The 19,206-nt window shown below is 46.5% G+C and overlaps 1 protein-coding gene across 1 annotated transcript; it reads left to right on the top strand.

The window, feature by feature from the left end:
• Window positions 1-304: 304 nt before the first annotated feature.
• On the top strand, window positions 305-1,765 carry LOC148778685 (melanoma inhibitory activity protein 2-like). The gene has a single exon (XM_088829475.1). The coding sequence runs from the start codon at window positions 305-307 to the stop codon at window positions 1,763-1,765; it is 1,461 nt and encodes a 486-aa protein (XP_088685601.1).
• The last annotated feature ends 17,441 nt before the right edge of the window (window positions 1,766-19,206 follow it).

Raw genomic sequence — 19,206 nt, 5'->3', positions numbered from 1 at the left:
TTGGACCCCCTGGGCTTGATGTAGGTCCAGGCGGGGCTTAGAGGGGCCCACCTCCAGGCTCCGATCAGGCCCTGCCGGGCCCCCCCCCCGCCAGGACCTGCATAAGCGAGATCTCTTCCTGTCTCTGGGCACTTAGGGAGAACTGTTTCCTAGAACCTGGCCGGTGCCTCCCCTCCCCCACCCAGCTCATCTACCCTGGTTACAGAGCGGTTGCTTCCCTTGGAGACAGGACACTCCACAGGGTTCTGAGCGGTCAGTTGTGGCTCACATGACCACTGGCTCTCAATCGTGGAGCTGTGAAGCCATGGAAAGCCTGCTGCCTGCCTCTGGATCCACTTTCTGGTTGATCCTGGAGCATCTGCAGGGTGCTCTTCTGGTGGTTTCGGAAAGCTTGACCAATGTCCCAGGTCCCCCTGCCTTTCTCTGGGAGATCCTGGTATGTACTGTGATGATAGCTGTGATAGTGACGAGGCGATACACTCTAAAAAGTAGGAAATTGCTGGGCCAAGAGGGTTCTGCCCATGATGAAGTCTGCGGACTGTGTAGTAAGGATGAGAACGCTGGACCAACGGCACGAGCTGATGAAGTCCCCAGGTCCCCTGGGGTGGAGGCCAGTCCTCCCAGCTTACAAACCCTGTGTCGGCTGGCCATGAAGGCAATGCGGAACAAGTCCTCACTTTGGGGCAAAGACGACTTTCTGAAAAAGGCACAAGAGAGTCAGCCTCCTCAGTTTACCCAAGTGACTGATGGAAAACCCATCTCAAAAGCATCAAAGAAGGATGGAGAAGAATCTCAGAAGAAAATGGATGATTCGAAGAAGCCCACTCGTTTTCTAAAAGGTTCAGTTCTGCTCGCCCTAGAAATTGCTAGATGGAAGATCAGAGTCCAGAAAATGAAGGAGAAAAAAAGGTTGGATAAGTCCAAGTCAGAGACGGAACAGGTCCTGAATGGTAAGATCAGCCTACTGACATCAATGGCTGAGCACACGCTGAAGATTATTCCCTTGCTTGACCCCCTCAGACATCACGTGGAGGATGGGCACCCCAAGGTCCCACGAAAGAAGGAAGCAGAATATGGTCCTCCACCCATCCATCGATCAGAAGCTGGTCTGAAAGGTGTCACCAGTGGTGCTGCCTTAAGTGGATCCCTTTGGAGTCCTAAAGAAATAGCCCAGCCACTGTGGGAAGAAAGGCAAAGGAACGAAGTGCTTTCAGGACAGATATCAAGTCTTGAAGCGGAAGAAGCATCTCTGCGGGGGGAGAATTCACAGCTGGAAAGAGAGATTCGGCGGCTAAGGTTGCAGCTTCAAGTTCTGCCCCGAGCGTCTGAAGATCACGTAGCACAACTTGAGAAAAAATGTCTTGAGGAGGAACTGCGCTGCTTGGACACAGAGAAGAAGCTTGCCAGCGTGCGTAAAGCTGTGAAATCCTCGAGTGAGGATCGTGACCTCTATAAGACGATGGTGAAGGACCTGGGCAACGAACTGGAGAGAACCAACTGCTACCATCAAAAGCAGATCTGTGTCTGTGAGAAACGGGCTCGAGCACTGGGGATGGCAGCTGTGTCCACTGAGAGGAGGCTCATGGAGCTAAGGAGAGAAAGTGACCACACGAGGCAGATGCTGGCCAAGCTCTACTGCAAGTTCCAGCCTTTCCCAAGGGGCCCTCATGTGCCTGCTACTCCACCCGCAGCCCACAGAGGATCCCCCGGTCATCAGGCTCCCCAGGGAGCAGGAGGGTCACGCGAAGAGGGTTCCGGGGTCTAAGGTCACCTGCAGGTCTGACTCAGCTTCCCCAGAAGCCAGGTTCGGAATCCTCATAGCCACGGCTCAGTGTCTGCATATGCTTTCCCTTTAAGGTGATTTTAATGTCTCTCTTTTTAGTTTAGCGACTAATATTTAACTGATGTGACAATTGCTCTTATTGAAAGAGATAGTCTAGTATTTTAAAATAAAGATTTATGTAATATAACTCTTATTTATTCCTTTTCTTCATATATTCTTAACATAATTCTTATGAGTATATTGAGCTTCCCTGGTGGCTCAGTGGTAGAGAAACCACATGCAGTGCGGGAGATGCAGGTTGGATCCCTGGGTCAGGAAGATCCCCTGGAGAAAGGCATGGCAACCCACTCCAGTCTTCTTGCCTGGAGAATCCCCTGGACAGAGGAGCTTTGCCAGCTGCAGTCCATAGGGTCACACAGAGTTGGACACGACTGAAGTGACTTAGCACAGACACATGCATTATAATATCATTTTCACAACATCCAACCCTCTAGAATAAGTATTGCCATAGTATTTTGATTTTAATAAAAAGGCCCATTATTCCGATCATCACTGAAGTTTAACACGGATATACTTAAAACAATAAAGATGGTTTTGTATGTCATGAATGCTGTTAGACGTCTGTACAAGTAACATTTATTTGAATAAATTTTGATTATTTTTTTTAAATAATTGGGAAAAAACCCTACATGACACTCAATTCAAGCTTAACATATTTTTGTTAGGTTAGTCCTAAATTCATAGGTAGATTTTGGACAGTTAGCATTTTGCAACAATTTTTTTCTTATTTTGTCATTTTTTAAAGCTTTTCTGTCTTGTTGAAGACATTGTATTTTAGATAGCGCTAAATTTTACACAATTATAATAAAAGTTTTCCTGGATGGCAAACACACACACATACAACCACAATGTAGAAACGAATCACTATGTATGTCATTAACAGAGCATGATTCAAAAATAGAGTCGCAAAATTTGAAAAAAATGTTTAAAGACAAAAAGAAAGAAAATTCATGCTCACACTGTATATACATAAAAGATACCCTAACGAATATATGGGTTAGCCAAAAACTTTGTGCTTTTCTGTAAGATGTTACGGAAAATCCAAACAAACTTTTTGGCCAGTCCAACATATTGAAATAGCAGCCCCACTCCAGTGTTCTTGCCTGGGACATCCCAGGGACAGAGGAGCCTGGAGGGCTACAGTCCACGGGGTCGCGAAGGAGTCAGACACAGCTTAGCAACTCAACAGCAACAAACACATTGACTGGGAGAGTTGCCTGGTTTATCAACGGGATCCCAGCAACACGTCATCCCAAATGGTGTAGATGGAGGGACTGTCATGAAATTCAGCTTCCTGAGTCGTGGAGGGATGAGGGAAGGACCAAGGATGGGGGTGGGGCGGCATTGGGGTGGAGTGGTTCCCAGATGCCGATCGGAGAGGACACAGTTTCCCTCTCTGGGCCTGGAGGGAGGGCAGGAAGTGTGTCGCCTGGTCAAGGGGGGGAGAACAACGGGCCCCCACCCTCTGCGCTCCCGGGGTTTCCTTTTCTGCTGCAGTGACCGCAGCCACCTGCCAAGAGGGCCTGGGTGGTGTTGGCGGGGAGCCCACCTCCTGGCACAGGTGAACTTGGAGAGTGACCTTAAGATCTGAGCCTATTTGAGAGTGTGTGTGTACTGTGTTGCGTCTCTTCACGCTCATTTCTTGAGGACACATCTACTGAGCCGCTACGATGCCTTCAGCACTGTTCTCGGTGCTCAGGATGCAGCTGCTGGAAAAGCCACACCAAGAGGCCTGGGGACCCACGGAACTAACATTCTAGTGAGAGGCAAGGTCAGATAATACAAAGGAAGCCGAAGAGGTGGACGAGGAGGAAATGCCGAGACCCCCGGCTTGCGGCTGTAGCGGGGCTGGCCCCCTCTGCCCTCTGCAGGGGCCTTCGGGCTGTGGTCTTGGTGGGGCCATGATCTCAGCAGAACCCTCCTGGGCAGCAGTTTACGCAGCCCAGCATGCAGCCTGCTGGCCCCGGGGCTGAGCCTGTTGCCTGCCTTCTTCCCGCTGGGAGCTGGGGTCACAGGCTGGTGTGAGAGGCAGGGCTCCTGCCAGATCAGCAGTAGCCAGAGCCGAAGGAACACACCAGCTCCACCTTTGGGAGCCCCTAACGGTTCTTTCTGGAAGTGTTCACTTCCCCTCTTGCGGGTGTTTTTTCGCAGCTGGATCCAGCCTCCTCTTTGCCCAACTCAGCCAAGCATGGTGGTTAAGAGGCTGACTGCGGGTACCACCATGTGACGGCTGTGTGTCTTTGGCCAAGTCTCTTAACCTCTCTGTGCTCTGTAAAATGAGAATGCTAATGAATAGTACCGGTGGTGGGTGTGAGGTCACGTGACAACACTGGTGCGTGCTTATTATGATGCTTGACACACACAGCAGAACCTATATACGCCGGGAGCAGCAGCAGCAGTTTCCCCCTGGACCAAATGGAGCTCCGAGGTGATGGGCTGAAGCAGGCCTGGAAGGCAAACCAGCCATCCACAGTAAGGCAGGTGCGTGCGGGTCCAGCCGGAGGATGAGGACACAGGAGGTGCAGCCAGCCTGGCCTGGGCCAGCTGAGCAGGGCATGACGGCAGTGGGTAGGCTGGGTGCTCAGGGTGCAGGCCTCCAGGAGGCTAAGGTGGCCACAAGGAAGCCACCAAGACCCACTGAGCCCTGGGACTCGAGCACCTCCAATAATCCACCCTCAGGCCCTCAAGGGTGGGGCCAGGCTGAGCCTGCAGGTTACATTGCTCTATGGGCCAGAGCTGGGTGGGCATCGCTCTCGTCATCTGTAGAAGTGGGTACCTACGGGCAGGCTGAGCATGAAGCCCATTCTCTAATGCCCATCATGGGGTTAGGGAAACCAAGAAGAATAGGCCTGAGACACTTACTGCTGGGTGGACACGTGGCACACTGTGGAGCCCATGGGTTCTTTTTCCTGAGCTTTTTTTTTTTTAAAAAAAGCTCATCTCTTTTTCCTCCTTCCCAACATGCTTGGGTCTTCCATGCTGCCCTTTGGCTGGCTCCTAACGACCATCATGCCTCTAAGCCTGAACTTTCCCTACTGGGTCTATTTCAAATTCACTTTCTTCCCTCTCTTTCACTCATATGGCTTCGTTCCTGAATACTCGTCAGCTCTGTGTGAGATGAAGATTTTAATCTTGGATTAAAATCCAAGATGGATCCACACTGTACTGTGAAAGGCTGATGACTCTTGGGTACATTTGTATTTTTCAAAATGATGCCTGGTAGCCAAAGGACTCGGGTTTGAGGAGGTGCAAGAAGTGTTCTTCCTGATTCCCATATCTCCCGCTCATCTTTTCTCCCCATCTTTCCCTTCTCTCCTTGTCTCCCACCCCTCCTCTCTCCCCATTGAAGGGGTTTCTATTCCTTAAAGTTGTATAGCAAGAAGGAAAAGACAAAGAAAATGGTGTAATCAGACATTTCTCTTTAAAAAATCACACTGCCCTTTCATGTCTACCTCCCTCCATCAGTTCAGTTCAGTCGCTCAGTCATGTCCGACTCTTTGTGACCCCATGGACTGCAGCACGCCACGCCTCCCTGTCCATCACCAACTCCTGGAGCTTAATCAAACTCATGTCCATCAAGTCGGTGATGCCATCCAACCATCTCCTCCTCTGTCGTCCCCTTCTCCCACCTTCAATCTTTCCCAGCATCAGGCTCTTTTCCAATGAGTCAGTTCTTCACATCAGGTGGTTAAAATATTGGAACATCAGTTTTGGTATCCTTCCAATGAATATTCAGGATTGATTTCCTTTAAGATTGACTGGTTTGACCTCCTTGCAGTCCAAGGGACTCTTAAGAGCCTTCTCCAACAGCACAGTTCAAAAGCATCAATTCTTCAGTGCTCAGCTTTCTTTAATAGTCCAACTCTCACATCTGTACATGACCACTGGAAAAACCATAGTTTTGACTAGATGGACCTTTGTCAGTAAAGTAACCTCCTCCAATAGTAACATTTTTTCCAAGCCTTTGCAATTTGTTATGTTTTTGAATGTCTGAACTTTTCTGGTCTTTTCTAAAGTTTTTAAAATTAAGCTTTATTGGATAAAAAATTTTAAAAGAAAATGTTGATTGCTATCTAAGATACATACAGGAAAGTGTACCTTACACACATAGACATCAGAAACGTCCAGCCCAATCAATGATCACAAATGGACACATGAACGTAACCATACCCCAGGGCAAGAAAGGGGTCCTTAGCAAGATCTTCAGGCTTCCTCCTCCCCTCTACTCTGATTCTAATGCCATAGGTTGGTTAGTGCTTGAATATTTTATACTTGTCTCTTTTGAGCTGGGTCTCTTTCCCTCTGCAATTTGGTTTTGCTTACAGTTGTTCTGCGTGCAGTTTGCTCTTAGCTAGTGCTTCATCATGGGAAGATACGATAATTTATTCACCCTCTTGTTATCAGGCGTCTGGGTGGTTTCATTTCTGAGTGATTGCTAACAATGTGGCTATGAACATTCTTGTTCACGTCTTTGGGTAAACAGTATGTGTGCTCAGTTGCTCAATCGTGCCTGACTCTTTGTGACCCCGTGGACTGTAGCCCCAGGCTCCTCTGTCCATGGGACTCTCCAGGCAAGAATACTGGAGTGGGTTGCCGTGCCCTCCTTCAGGGGATCTTCATGACCCAGGCTTGAAACCTAAGTCTCCTGCATAGGCTAGCGGATTCATTATCACTAGTGATTTATTTTCATTTATTTTACTTTATTTTATTTTATTTACCTAATTGAAAGTCTTCTGGCTGTGGTCTCAGCAGCAGATCCATGACAGGGAATTTCAGATCTAAATTGTTTCCAAAATGTCTTGGCCATCTACGTTACTATGAAGTAAATAAAAGAAGGAATAAATGAAAGTAAAATAAAATATTTTATTTTTTTATTCTTGATTGATTTAGTGAGCTTCCCTGGTAGCTCAGTTTCCTGATAGCTCACAGCTCCATCTGTGATGCAGGAGACCCCAATTTGATTCCTTGGTTGGGAAGATCCACTGGAGAAGGGATAGGCTACCCACCTCAGTATTCTTGGGCTTCCCTTGTGAAGAATTCTTCCTGGAGAAGAATCTGCCCAAAATGTAACAGTGTATCATATGATTGTAACTTATGGATAAGTGACATGAGTGACCGTAGTGTCATAAGAGGTGGAAAAGAGGAACTGGGAATACTCTGTTACTAAGGTGTTTGTCCTGCACATAAAGTGGTGTAATGTTATTTGAAGTTGGACCTAGATTAGCTCTAAATGTGTATTGCAACTCAAGGGCAACTGCTAAAAAGAAGTAGAATTGATATGCTAAGAGAGAAGACAAAATGGGACCCTATAAAATGCTCAGTGAAAACCAGAGGAGGCAAAAAAGAATGAAAGACCAAAAATGTAGTAAAAGACAATGAACAGAAAACAGCAACAAATATACCTGTCTGACAGACATCATCAGCGTGAATCAAAAAACAACGTGGTCTACATCAAACCTACTTTAAAGACACAATCAGAGGGACTTCCCTGGTGGTACAGTGGCTAAGCCAGTGCAGGGAGCATGGGTTCAGTCCCAGGTCAGAGAACTAGATCCCACGTGTCACAACTCAGAGTGCGCATGCTGCAACTAAATATTCGCAAGCCGAAACCAGGACCCGATGCAGCCAAATAAATAAACACTTAAAAAAAAACAAGGCATTAGATGAAAAGTAAAGGGCTTTCCTGGTGGCTCAGCGGTTAAGAATTCACCTGCCAATGCAAGAGTTGCGGGTTCGATCCCTGGGTCAGGATGATCCCCTGAAGAAGGGAAAAGGAAATGACCACCCACTCCAGTGTTCTTGCCTGGGAAATTCCATGGATAGAGGAGCCTGGTGGGCTACAGTCCATGGGATTGTAGAGCCGGACATGACCTATCAACTAAACAACAACAAAAAGTATGAAGGAAGATAGACCGTGCTAACATTAATTAAAAGAAAGCCAAGAGTAGCTATAAAAACAGCAAAGTGAATGAGAGAGCAGGGAAGCCATTGGTGGTTTCTGCCAGCTCCAGAGGAGAGAGGGGGCCACCTCATGCGACGAGTTGACTCACTTTGGAAAAGACTCTGATGCTGGGAAGGATTGGGGGCGGGAGGAGAAGGGGACGACAGAGAATGAGATGGCTGGATGGCATCACCGACTCTGTGGACATGAGTTTGAGTGAACTCTGGGAGTTGGTGATGGACAGGGAGGCCTGGCGTGCTGTGATTCATGGGGTCGCAAAGAGTCGGACACGACTGAGCGACTGAATTGAACTGAACTGAACTGAGTGGACTTTTAGGGCTGTGATGCTGCTGTAGGTGATGCTGTATTGGTGGATGCAAGGCATTACCCTTTTGTCAAAACTTACAGACCTGTACAGAACAAGGCGTGACCCCTGATGTAATAACGGACTGTAGTCAGTCATAATAAATCAGTTTGCTTCACCAGTTATACAAATGTACCTCACCAACATATGATACTAATAGTAGGGGACATTTTGCAGGGAGACAAAAGCTTATATGTAAAATCTATGTACTTCCTGCTCAATTTTTCTTTGATCCTAAATCTGCTCTTTAAAAAGTTTAAAATTAAACAGCTTAAAATCAAAATTTTTAAAATGAAACAACGCTCACTGTGAGCACTTGGCCTTGTCCTCCCCCCATCGCCAAGCCTGATCAGAGCCTTGCCTCTCTCCACCCATGGAGCCCCTGAGAACTGAACACCCTATGACACCCATCAGGACCCCCAGACTGGCCTCTGCTGACAGTTCTGTTGTGTCCCTTTTGGACAGAGGAACTGGGGACAAGAGGCTTATGACAGAGTCCTAGGGATGCACAGGGGAATCTGAGTCCCCTCTCTGGTCTTCCAGAGAGATGTTAGGCGAGTGAGATGTGGTTCAATGAAAGAAACGGGGGCAACGGCAGCCAGAAGGAGGGCTCCTCCTTCCCTAGAGGCCCACTTCTGAAGAGGACTCAGTGGATTGGAGACTCCCTGGGGCCACTTTGGTAAAAGAAGAAAATGAAGACTTCCAGTCCCTGTGTCACTCCTGGAGTTGAGTCATGTCCCCCTACCCACCCCTCCCAGGAAAACTTGGATTGCACAAAACTGATGCCAAAGGAAATCTTTGACCTCATAAGACCCTGCCAGTTGCAAATGATGCATGAGACAGGGTGCTCAGGGCTGGTGCGCTGGGATGACCCTGAGGGATGGGATGGGGAGGGAGGTGGGAGGGGGTTCAGGATGGGGAACACATGTACACCCATGGCTGATTCCTGTCAATGTATGGCAAAAACCACCACAATATTGTAAAGTAATTAGCCTCCAATTAAAAAAACAAAACAGGCTCCGGCGGCGCAGACGCGAGAGACCCCCGGCTCTGGCTCAACCGACCACGTGCAGAATCGTGGCTGAGATGAGCTACCCCGCGCCCAGGGTTAGGACGGTGGCCGAGAGGAGCTGTACCACATCCAGGAGGCGGTGGCTGCTTGGGCACTGGAGGGCCGAGAGGAGCTGATCCACATTCAAAGCAGGAGGGGCGGCCTTGAGGAGATACCCCTCGTCCAAGGTAAGGTACAGCGGCTGCGCCTTGCTGGAGCAGCTGGGAAGAGATACTCCACGACCAAGTGGAATATAAGAATCCAGTGTTCTGGGGAGGAAGGAACAAGATGGTGGAGGGATAAGACGGCGAGACCACTTTCTCCCCCACAAATTCATCAAAAGAACATTTGAACGCGGAGTAAAGTCCACAAAACAACTTCTGAATACTGGCAGAGGACATTAGGCTCCCAGAAAAGCAGCCCATTGTCTTCTAAAGGAGAGAGAAGAAATCCAGCTCCACCCACCAGAACACCGACACATGCTTCCCTAACCAGGGAACCCGGACAAGTCACCCGTCCAATCCCACACACAGCGAAGAAACTACATAATAAAGAGAACTCCACAAACTGCAAGAAGAGGGAAAGGCCACCCCAAGCAAAGCAATATAAGCAAGATGAAGAGGCAGAGAAATACCCAGCAAGTAAAGGAACAAGATAATTGCCGACCAACACAAACAAAAGAAGAAGATATAGGGAATTTACCTGATAAAGAATTTCAAATTTTGATGGTGAAAATGATTCAAAATCTTGAAAGCAAAATGGAGTTACAGATAAATAACCTGGAGAAAAGGATTGAGAAGATGGAAGAAAGATTTAATAAGGACCTAGAAGAAATAAAAAAGAGTCAGTATACAATGAATAATGCAATAGATGAGATCAGAAACACTCTGGAGGGAACAAACAGTAGAATAACAGAGGCAGAAGACAGGATAAGCAAACTAGAAGATAGAATTGTAGAAATAAATGAAACAGAGAGGAAAAAAGAAAAACGAATTAAAAGAAATGAGGACAAAATTAGAGACCTCTGGGACAATGTTAAACGCTTCAACATTCGAATCATAGGAGTCCCAGAAGAAGAAGACAAAAAGAAAGACCATGAGAGAATACTTGAGGAGATAATAGTTGAAAACTTCCCTAAAATGGGGAAAGAAATAATCACCCAAGTCCAAGAAACCCAGAGAGTCCCCAACAGGATAAACCCAAGGCGAAATACTCCAAGACACATATTAATCAAATTAACAAAGATCAAACACAAAGAACAAATATTAAAAGCAGCAAGGGAAAAGCAGCAAATAACACATAAGGGGATTCCCATAAGGATAACAGCTGATCTTTCAACAGAAACTCTTCAGGCCAGAAGGGAGTGGCAAGACATACTTAAGGTGATGAAAGAAAATACCCTACAGCCCAGATTACTATACCCAGCAAGGATCTCATTCAAATATGAAGGAGAAATCAAAAGCTTTACAGACAAGCAAAAGCTGAGGGAATTCAGCATCACCAAACCAGCTCTCCAACAAATGCTAAAGGATATTCTCTAGACAGGAAACACAGAAAGAGTGTATAAACTTGAACCCAAAGCAATAAAGAAAATGGCTACGGGATCGTACTTATCAATAATTACCTTAAACGTAAATGGGTTGAAATTTTCAAAAAGGCTAGGAAACAATTCTCATCAATAGTTCAGTGTTGAGTTCATGAATAGTTTTTAAAGTTTGGAACAAACTGTAGTATTTGCTATTTGAAGTACTATTTGTATTTGCATATTACGATGTAACATTGGTCTTCATTTCCAACTTAAAACGCCTAAAAATGCCTAACAGGTTTTTAGATTTGTGAATTTTAGTTGATATGTATTTTATGATGTTACTAAACCTGCAGAAATATTGAAATATTTCAGAGAACTTATTCACTGTACATTTAATTTATTTTATTTATAAAAGTTATGAACTGTAGAAAGTTTTACTTGTTGGGTCAAATGCTTGTTGCTTCAAATGCTTGTTGCATTTGAAGTGCTAGTTACAAGAAAATCAAATACCTTCAATGTATAAATGCTATTAAGTTTTTAAAGGACTCTGGAGTATAAGTAAGTTTGTTTAAAGAAATTTCGTCTGTTCAACTTGAATCAGCTCTGTCAAACATTAATTAGAAGCCTCATTTAAATAAATAAATAAATAAATAATGGTGGTGGGAGGGAGGGTTGGGAAGCTGGCTGGAGGTGGAGGTGGTGAAGTTTATAAATCTAATTAAAAATGAAATTGCATTTCCATTTTCCAAAACCACCCATCCACCAGCGTACTGTGTCACTAGACATTATGTACGATTTTACTTTGCGACAGAAACCATTACATTTAAAAATTAATTACAGCAAGGTTAGTTAGACACATGATGGATGCAGCTTTAATCCTGCCATATATTATTACAGTTAAAATGTAAATGATGAAAAATATTTTGTGCTTATCAGCATTTATGTGGAAATGTGTTTTACAGTGATATATGGTGTTATATTTCTATTATTGTGATGAAAAAGAAAGCAATACAAAAAAACGAAGTGTTTATTGAAACATGAAAAAAAAAAGAAAGAAATGGTTTTGCAGCACTGAAGAGATTATAGAAAGTAAATAAGCTAGATCAGACCTGTTTTATGTAGTAATTTTATAGTTTATTTTAATTATTTCAGTTGTAAAATATTGTTATACTGTTAATTAGTTCTGATTGTTCATATTAAACTATTGAAATGCAAAAAATAAATAAATAAATAAATTTTGAAAAAAACATAGAAAAAACAAAACAAAAAACAAAGACCTTGCCAGTTGCAACTGATTCCTCCTGAGCTGTTAGGATTGGAATTTTCATTAATACCTTTCATCTGGTGGCCCTGCCTGTCCGTCCACAGTGACCGCAGACAAAGGAGAGAGGGAGCCACAGAAAAGGGAGATCCCTGGGACCTTTAGAGGGCAGGACCAGGCTTCTCTGCATAAGAAACTTTAAATGAGAATAGACTTTACTTGGGGACAGAGCTCCAGCCACCTGTCCCAGTGTGCTCTTGTATGTGGAAAAGGACACAGCCTGGCCCTGCTTGGACCCCCTGGGCTTGATGTAGGTCCAGGCGGGGCTTAGAGGGGCCCACCTCCAGGCTCCGATCAGGCCCTGCCGGCCCGCCCCCGCCAGGACCTGCATAAGCGAGATCTCTTCCTGTCTCTGGGCACTTAGGGAGAACTGTTTCCTAGAACCTGGCCGGTGCCTCCCCTCCCCCACCCAGCTCATCTACCCTGGTTACAGAGCGGTTGCTTCCCTTGGAGACAGGACACTCCACAGGGTTCTGAGCGGTCAGTTGTGGCTCACATGACCACTGGCTCTCAATCGTGGAGCTGTGAAGCCATGGAAAGCCTGCTGCCTGCCTCTGGATCCACTTTCTGGTTGATCCTGGAGCATCTGCAGGGTGCTCTTCTGGTGGTTTCGGAAAGCTTGACCAATGTCCCAGGTCCCCCTGCCTTTCTCTGGGAGATCCTGGTATGTACTGTGATGATAGTTGTGATAGTGACAAGGCGATACACTCTAAAAAGTGAGAAATTGCTGGGCCAAGAGGGTTCTGCCCACAATGAAGTCTGCAGACTGTGTAGTAAGGATGAGAACGCTGGACCAACGGCACGAGCTGATGAAGTCCCCAGGTCCCCTGGGGTGGAGGCCAGTCCTCCCAGCTTACAAACCCTGTGTCGGCTGGCCATGAATGCAATGCGGAGCAAGTCCTCACTTTGGGGCAATGACAACTTTCTGAAAATGGCACAAGAGAGTCAGCCTCCTCAGTTTTCCCAAGTGACTGATGGAAAACCCATCTCAAAAGCATCAAAGAAGGATGGAGAAGAATCTCAGAAGAAAATGGAAGATTTGAAGAATCCCACTCGTTTTCCAAAAGGTTCAGTTCTGCTCGCCCTAGAAATTGCTAGATGGAAGATAAGAGTCCAGAAAATGAAGGAAAAAAAAAGGTTGGATAAGTCCAAGTCAGAGACGGAACAGGTCCTGAATGGTAAGATCAGCCTACTGACATCAATGGCTGAGCACACGCTGAAGATTATTCCCTTGCTTGACCCCCTCAGACATCACGTGGAGGATGGGCACCCCAAGGTCCCACGAAAGAAGGAAGCAGAATATGGTCCTCCACCCATCCATCGATCAGAAGCTGGTCTGAAAGGTGTCACCAGTGGTGCTGCCTTAAGTGGATCCCTTTGGAGTCCTAAAGAAATAGCCCAGCCACTGTGGGAAGAAAGGCAAAGGAACGAAGTGCTTTCAGGACAGATATCAAGTCTTGAAGCGGAAGAAGCATCTCTGCGGGGGGAGAATTCACAGCTGGAAAGAGAGATTCGGCGGCTAAGGTTGCAGCTTCAAGTTCTGCCCCGAGCGTTTGAAGATCACGTAGCACAACTTGAGAAAAAATGTCTTGAGGAGGAACTGCGCTGCTTGGACACAGAGAAGAAGCTTGCCAGCGTGCGTAAAGCTGTGAAATCCTCGAGTGAGGATCGTGACCTCTATAAGACGATGGTGAAGGACCTGGGCAACGAACTGGAGAGAACCAACTGCTACCATCAAAAGCAGATCTGTGTCTGTGAGAAACGGGCTCGAGCACTGGGGATGGCAGCTGTGTCCACTGAGAGGAGGCTCATGGAGCTAAGGAGAGAAAGTGACCACACGAGGCAGATGCTGGCCAAGCTCTACTGCAAGTTCCAGCCTTTCCCAAGGGGCCCTCATGTGCCTGCTACTCCACCCGCAGCCCACAGAGGATCCCCCGGTCATCAGGCTCCCCAGGGAGCAGGAGGGTCACGCGAAGAGGGTTCCGGGGTCTAAGGTCACCTGCAGGTCTGACTCAGCTTCCCCAGAAGCCAGGTTCGGAATCCTCATAGCCACGGCTCAGTGTCTGCATATGCTTTCCCTTTAAGGTGATTTTAATGTCTCTCTTTTTAGTTTAGCGACTAATATTTAACTGATGTGACAATTGCTCTTATTGAAAGAGATAGTCTAGTATTTTAAAATAAAGATTTATGTAATATAACTCTTATTTATTCCTTTTCTTCATATATTCTTAACATAATTCTTATGAGTATATTGAGCTTCCCTGGTGGCTCAGTGGTAGAGAAACCACATGCAGTGCGGGAGATGCAGGTTGGATCCCTGGGTCAGGAAGATCCCCTGGAGAAAGGCATGGCAACCCACTCCAGTCTTCTTGCCTGGAGAATCCCCTGGACAGAGGAGCTTTGCCAGCTGCAGTCCATAGGGTCACACAGAGTTGGACACGACTGAAGTGACTTAGCACAGACACATGCATTATAATATCATTTTCACAACATCCAACCCTCTAGAATAAGTATTGCCATAGTATTTTGATTTTAATAAAAAGGCCCATTATTCCGATCATCACTGAAGTTTAACACGGATATACTTAAAACAATAAAGATGGTTTTGTATGTCATGAATGCTGTTAGACGTCTGTACAAGTAACATTTATTTGAATAAATTTTGATTATTTTTTTTAAATAATTGGGAAAAAACCCTACATGACACTCAATTCAAGCTTAACATATTTTTGTTAGGTTAGTCCTAAATTCATAGGTAGATTTTGGACAGTTAGCATTTTGCAACAATTTTTTTCTTATTTTGTCATTTTTTAAAGCTTTTCTGTCTTGTTGAAGACATTGTATTTTAGATAGCGCTAAATTTTACACAATTATAATAAAAGTTTTCCTGGATGGCAAACACACACACATACAACCACAATGTAGAAACGAATCACTATGTATGTCATTAACAGAGCATGATTCAAAAATAGAGTCGCAAAATTTGAAAAAAATGTTTAAAGACAAAAAGAAAGAAAATTCATGCTCACACTGTATATACATAAAAGATACCCTAACGAATATATGGGTTAGCCAAAAACTTTGTGCTTTTCTGTAAGATGTTACGGAAAATCCAAACAAACTTTTTGGCCAGTCCAACATATTGAAATAGCAGCCCCACTCCAGTGTTCTTGCCTGGGACATCCCAGGGACAGAGGAGCCTGGAGGGCTACAGTCCACGGGGTCGCGAAGGAGTCAGACACAGCTTAGCAACTCAACAGCAACAAACACATTGACTGGGAGAGTTGCCTGGTTTATCAACGGGATCCCAGCAACACGTCATCCCAAATGGTGTAGATGGAGGGACTGTCATGAAATTCAGCTTCCTGAGTCGTGGAGGGATGAGGGAAGGACCAAGGATGGGGGTGGGGCGGCATTGGGGTGGAGTGGTTCCCAGATGCCGATCGGAGAGAACACAGTTTCCCTCTCTGGGCCTGGAGGGAGGGCAGGAAGTGTGTCGCCTGGTCAAGGGGGGGAGAACAACGGGCCCCCACCCTCTGCGCTCCCGGGGTTTCCTTTTCTGCTGCAGTGACCGCAGCCACCTGCCAAGAGGGCCTGGGTGGTGTTGGCGGGGAGCCCACCTCCTGGCACAGGTGAACTTGGAGAGTGACCTTAAGATCTGAGCCTATTTGAGAGTGTGTGTGTACTGTGTTGCGTCTCTTCACGCTCATTTCTTGAGGACACATCTACTGAGCCGCTACGATGCCTTCAGCACTGTTCTCGGTGCTCAGGATGCAGCTGCTGGAAAAGCCACACCAAGAGGCCTGGGGACCCACGGAACTAACATTCTAGTGAGAGGCAAGGTCAGATAATACAAAGGAAGCCGAAGAGGTGGACGAGGAGGAAATGCCGAGACCCCCGGCTTGCGGCTGTAGCGGGGCTGGCCCCCTCTGCCCTCTGCAGGGGCCTTCGGGCTGTGGTCTTGGTGGGGCCATGATCTCAGCAGAACCCTCCTGGGCAGCAGTTTACGCAGCCCAGCATGCAGCCTGCTGGCCCCGGGGCTGAGCCTGTTGCCTGCCTTCTTCCCGCTGGGAGCTGGGGTCACAGGCTGGTGTGAGAGGCAGGGCTCCTGCCAGATCAGCAGTAGCCAGAGCCGAAGGAACACACCAGCTCCACCTTTGGGAGCCCCTAACGGTTCTTTCTGGAAGTGTTCACTTCCCCTCTTGCGGGTGTTTTTTCGCAGCTGGATCCAGCCTCCTCTTTGCCCAACTCAGCCAAGCATGGTGGTTAAGAGGCTGACTGCGGGTACCACCATGTGACGGCTGTGTGTCTTTGGCCAAGTCTCTTAACCTCTCTGTGCTCTGTAAAATGAGAATGCTAATGAATAGTACCGGTGGTGGGTGTGAGGTCACGTGACAACACTGGTGCGTGCTTATTATGATGCTTGACACACACAGCAGAACCTATATACGCCGGGAGCAGCAGCAGCAGTTTCCCCCTGGACCAAATGGAGCTCCGAGGTGATGGGCTGAAGCAGGCCTGGAAGGCAAACCAGCCATCCACAGTAAGGCAGGTGCGTGCGGGTCCAGCCGGAGGATGAGGACACAGGAGGTGCAGCCAGCCTGGCCTGGGCCAGCTGAGCAGGGCATGACGGCAGTGGGTAGGCTGCGTGCTCAGGGTGCAGGTCCCCAGGAGGCTAAGGTGGCCACAAGGAAGCCACCAAGACCCACTGAGCCCCGGGACTCCAGCACTTCCAATAATCCACCCTCAGGCCCTCAAGGGTGGGGCCAGGCTGAGCCTGTAGGTTACATTGCTCTATGGGCCAGAGCTGGGTGGGCATCACTCTCGTCATCTGTAGAAGTGGGTACCTACGGGCAGGCTGAGCATGAAGCCCATTCTCTAATGCCCATCATGGGGTTAGGGAAACCAAGAAGAATAGGCCCGAGACACTTACTTCTGGGTGGACACGTGGCACACTGTGAAGCCCATGGGTTCTTTTTTCTGAGCTTTTTTTTTTTTTAAAAAAAGCTCATCTCTTTTTCCTCCTTCCCAACATGCTTGGGTCTTCCATGCTGCCCTTTGGCTGGCTCCTAACGACCATCATGCCTCTAAGCCTGAACTTTCCCTACTGGGTCTATTTCAAATTCACTTTCTTCCCTCTCTTTCACTCATATGGCTTCGTTCCTGAATACTCGTCAGCTCTGTGTGAGATGAAGATTTTAATCTTGGATTAAAATCCAAGATGGATCCACACTGTACTGTGAAAGGCTGATGACTCTTGGGTACATTTGTATTTTTCAAAATGATGCCTGGTAGCCAAAGGACTCGGGTTTGAGGAGGTGCAAGAGGTGTTCTTCCTGATTCCCATATCTCCCGCTCATCTTTTCTCCCCATCTTTCCCTTCTCTCCTTGTCTCCCACCCCTCCTCTCTCCCCATTGAAGGAGTTTCTATTCCTTAAAGTTGTATAGCAAGAAGGAAAAGACAAAGAAAATGGTGTAATCAGACATTTCTCTTTAAAAAATCACACTGCCCTTTCATGTCTACCTCCTTCCATCAGTTCAGTTCAGTCACTCAGTCATGTCCGACTCTTTGTGACCCCATGGACTGCAGTACGCCAGGCCTCCCTGTCCATCACCAACTCCTGGAGCTTAATCAAACTCATGTCCATCAAGTCGGTGATGCCATCCAACCATCTCCTCCTCTGTCGTCCCCTTCTCCCACCTTCAATCTTTCCCAGCATCAGGCTCTTTTCCAATGAGTCAGTTCTTCACATCAGGTGGTTAAAATATTGGAACATCAGTTTTGGTATCCTTCCAATGAATATTCAGGATTGATTTCCTTTAAGATTGACTGGTTTGACCTCCTTGCAGTCCAAGGGACTCTTAAGAGCCTTCTCCAACAGCACAGTTCAAAAGCATCAATTCTTCAGTGCTCAGCTTTCTTTAATAGTCCAACTCTCACATCCGTACATGACCACTGGAAAAACCATAGTTTTGACTAGATGGACCTTTGTCAGTAAAGTAACCTCCTCCAATAGTAACATTTTTTCCAAGCCTTTGCAATTTGTTATGTTTTTGAATGTCTGAACTTTTCTGGTCTTTTCTAAAGTTTTTAAAATTAAGCTTTATTGGATAAAAAATTTTAAAAGAAAATGTTGATTGCTATCTAAGATACATACAGGAAAGTGTACCTTACACACATAGACATCAGAAACGTCCAGCCCAATCAATGATCACAAATGGACACATGAACGTAACCATACCCCAGGGCAAGAAAGGGGTCCTTAGCAAGATCTTCAGGCTTCCTCCTCCCCTCTACTCTGATTCTAATGCCATAGGTTGGTTAGTGCTTGAATATTTTATACTTGTCTCTTTTGAGCTGGGTCTCTTTCCCTCTGCAATTTGGTTTTGCTTACAGTTGTTCTGCGTGCAGTTTGCTCTTAGCTAGTGCTTCATCATGGGAAGATACGATAATTTATTCACCCTCTTGTTATCAGGCGTCTGGGTGGTTTCATTTCTGAGTGATTGCTAACAATGTGGCTATGAACATTCTTGTTCACGTCTTTGGGTAAACAGTATGTGTGCTCAGTTGCTCAATCGTGCCTGACTCTTTGTGACCCCGTGGACTGTAGCCCCAGGCTCCTCTGTCCATGGGACTCTCCAGGCAAGAATACTGGAGTGGGTTGCCGTGCCCTCCTTCAGGGGATCTTCATGACCCAGGCTTGAAACCTGAGTCTCCTGCATAGGCTGGCGGATTCATTACCACTAGTGATTTATTTTCATTTATTTTACTTTATTTTATTTACCTAATTGAAAGTCTTCTGGCTGTGGTCTCAGCAGCAGATCCATGACAGGGAATTTCAGATCTAAATTGTTTCCAAAATGTCTTGGCCATCTACGTTAGTTCCCCAGGTTGTTCATAACAAATGACTGCAGAGTTATTTTTTTATTGATATTATTTATTTTCACTGCTTCTTAGAATAGGCTCTTCTACGATATGCCTGCCTGTTCAAGACTCTTACTCATCGTTCCCTCTGAGCTGTCTTTTGCTCTTGTTAAATTAGCAGGGATCTTACACGTTTTTTATCTCTTTACTTCTGGGTCTCTGTTGCAGTGCCTGGGCTTTCTCTAGTTGTGAGTGATGAGCAGGGGCTGCTCTCTAGCCGCCGGGTGCGGGCT

This window comes from Moschus berezovskii, chromosome 1 (assembly GCF_049115385.1).
Source record: "Moschus berezovskii isolate FMDL1 chromosome 1, NW_MosBer_1.0, whole genome shotgun sequence".
Taxonomy (NCBI): domain Eukaryota; kingdom Metazoa; phylum Chordata; class Mammalia; order Artiodactyla; family Moschidae; genus Moschus; species Moschus berezovskii.
The sequence above is the reverse complement of the archived record's forward strand: the minus strand, read 5'-3'. Positions and strand labels throughout refer to the sequence as shown.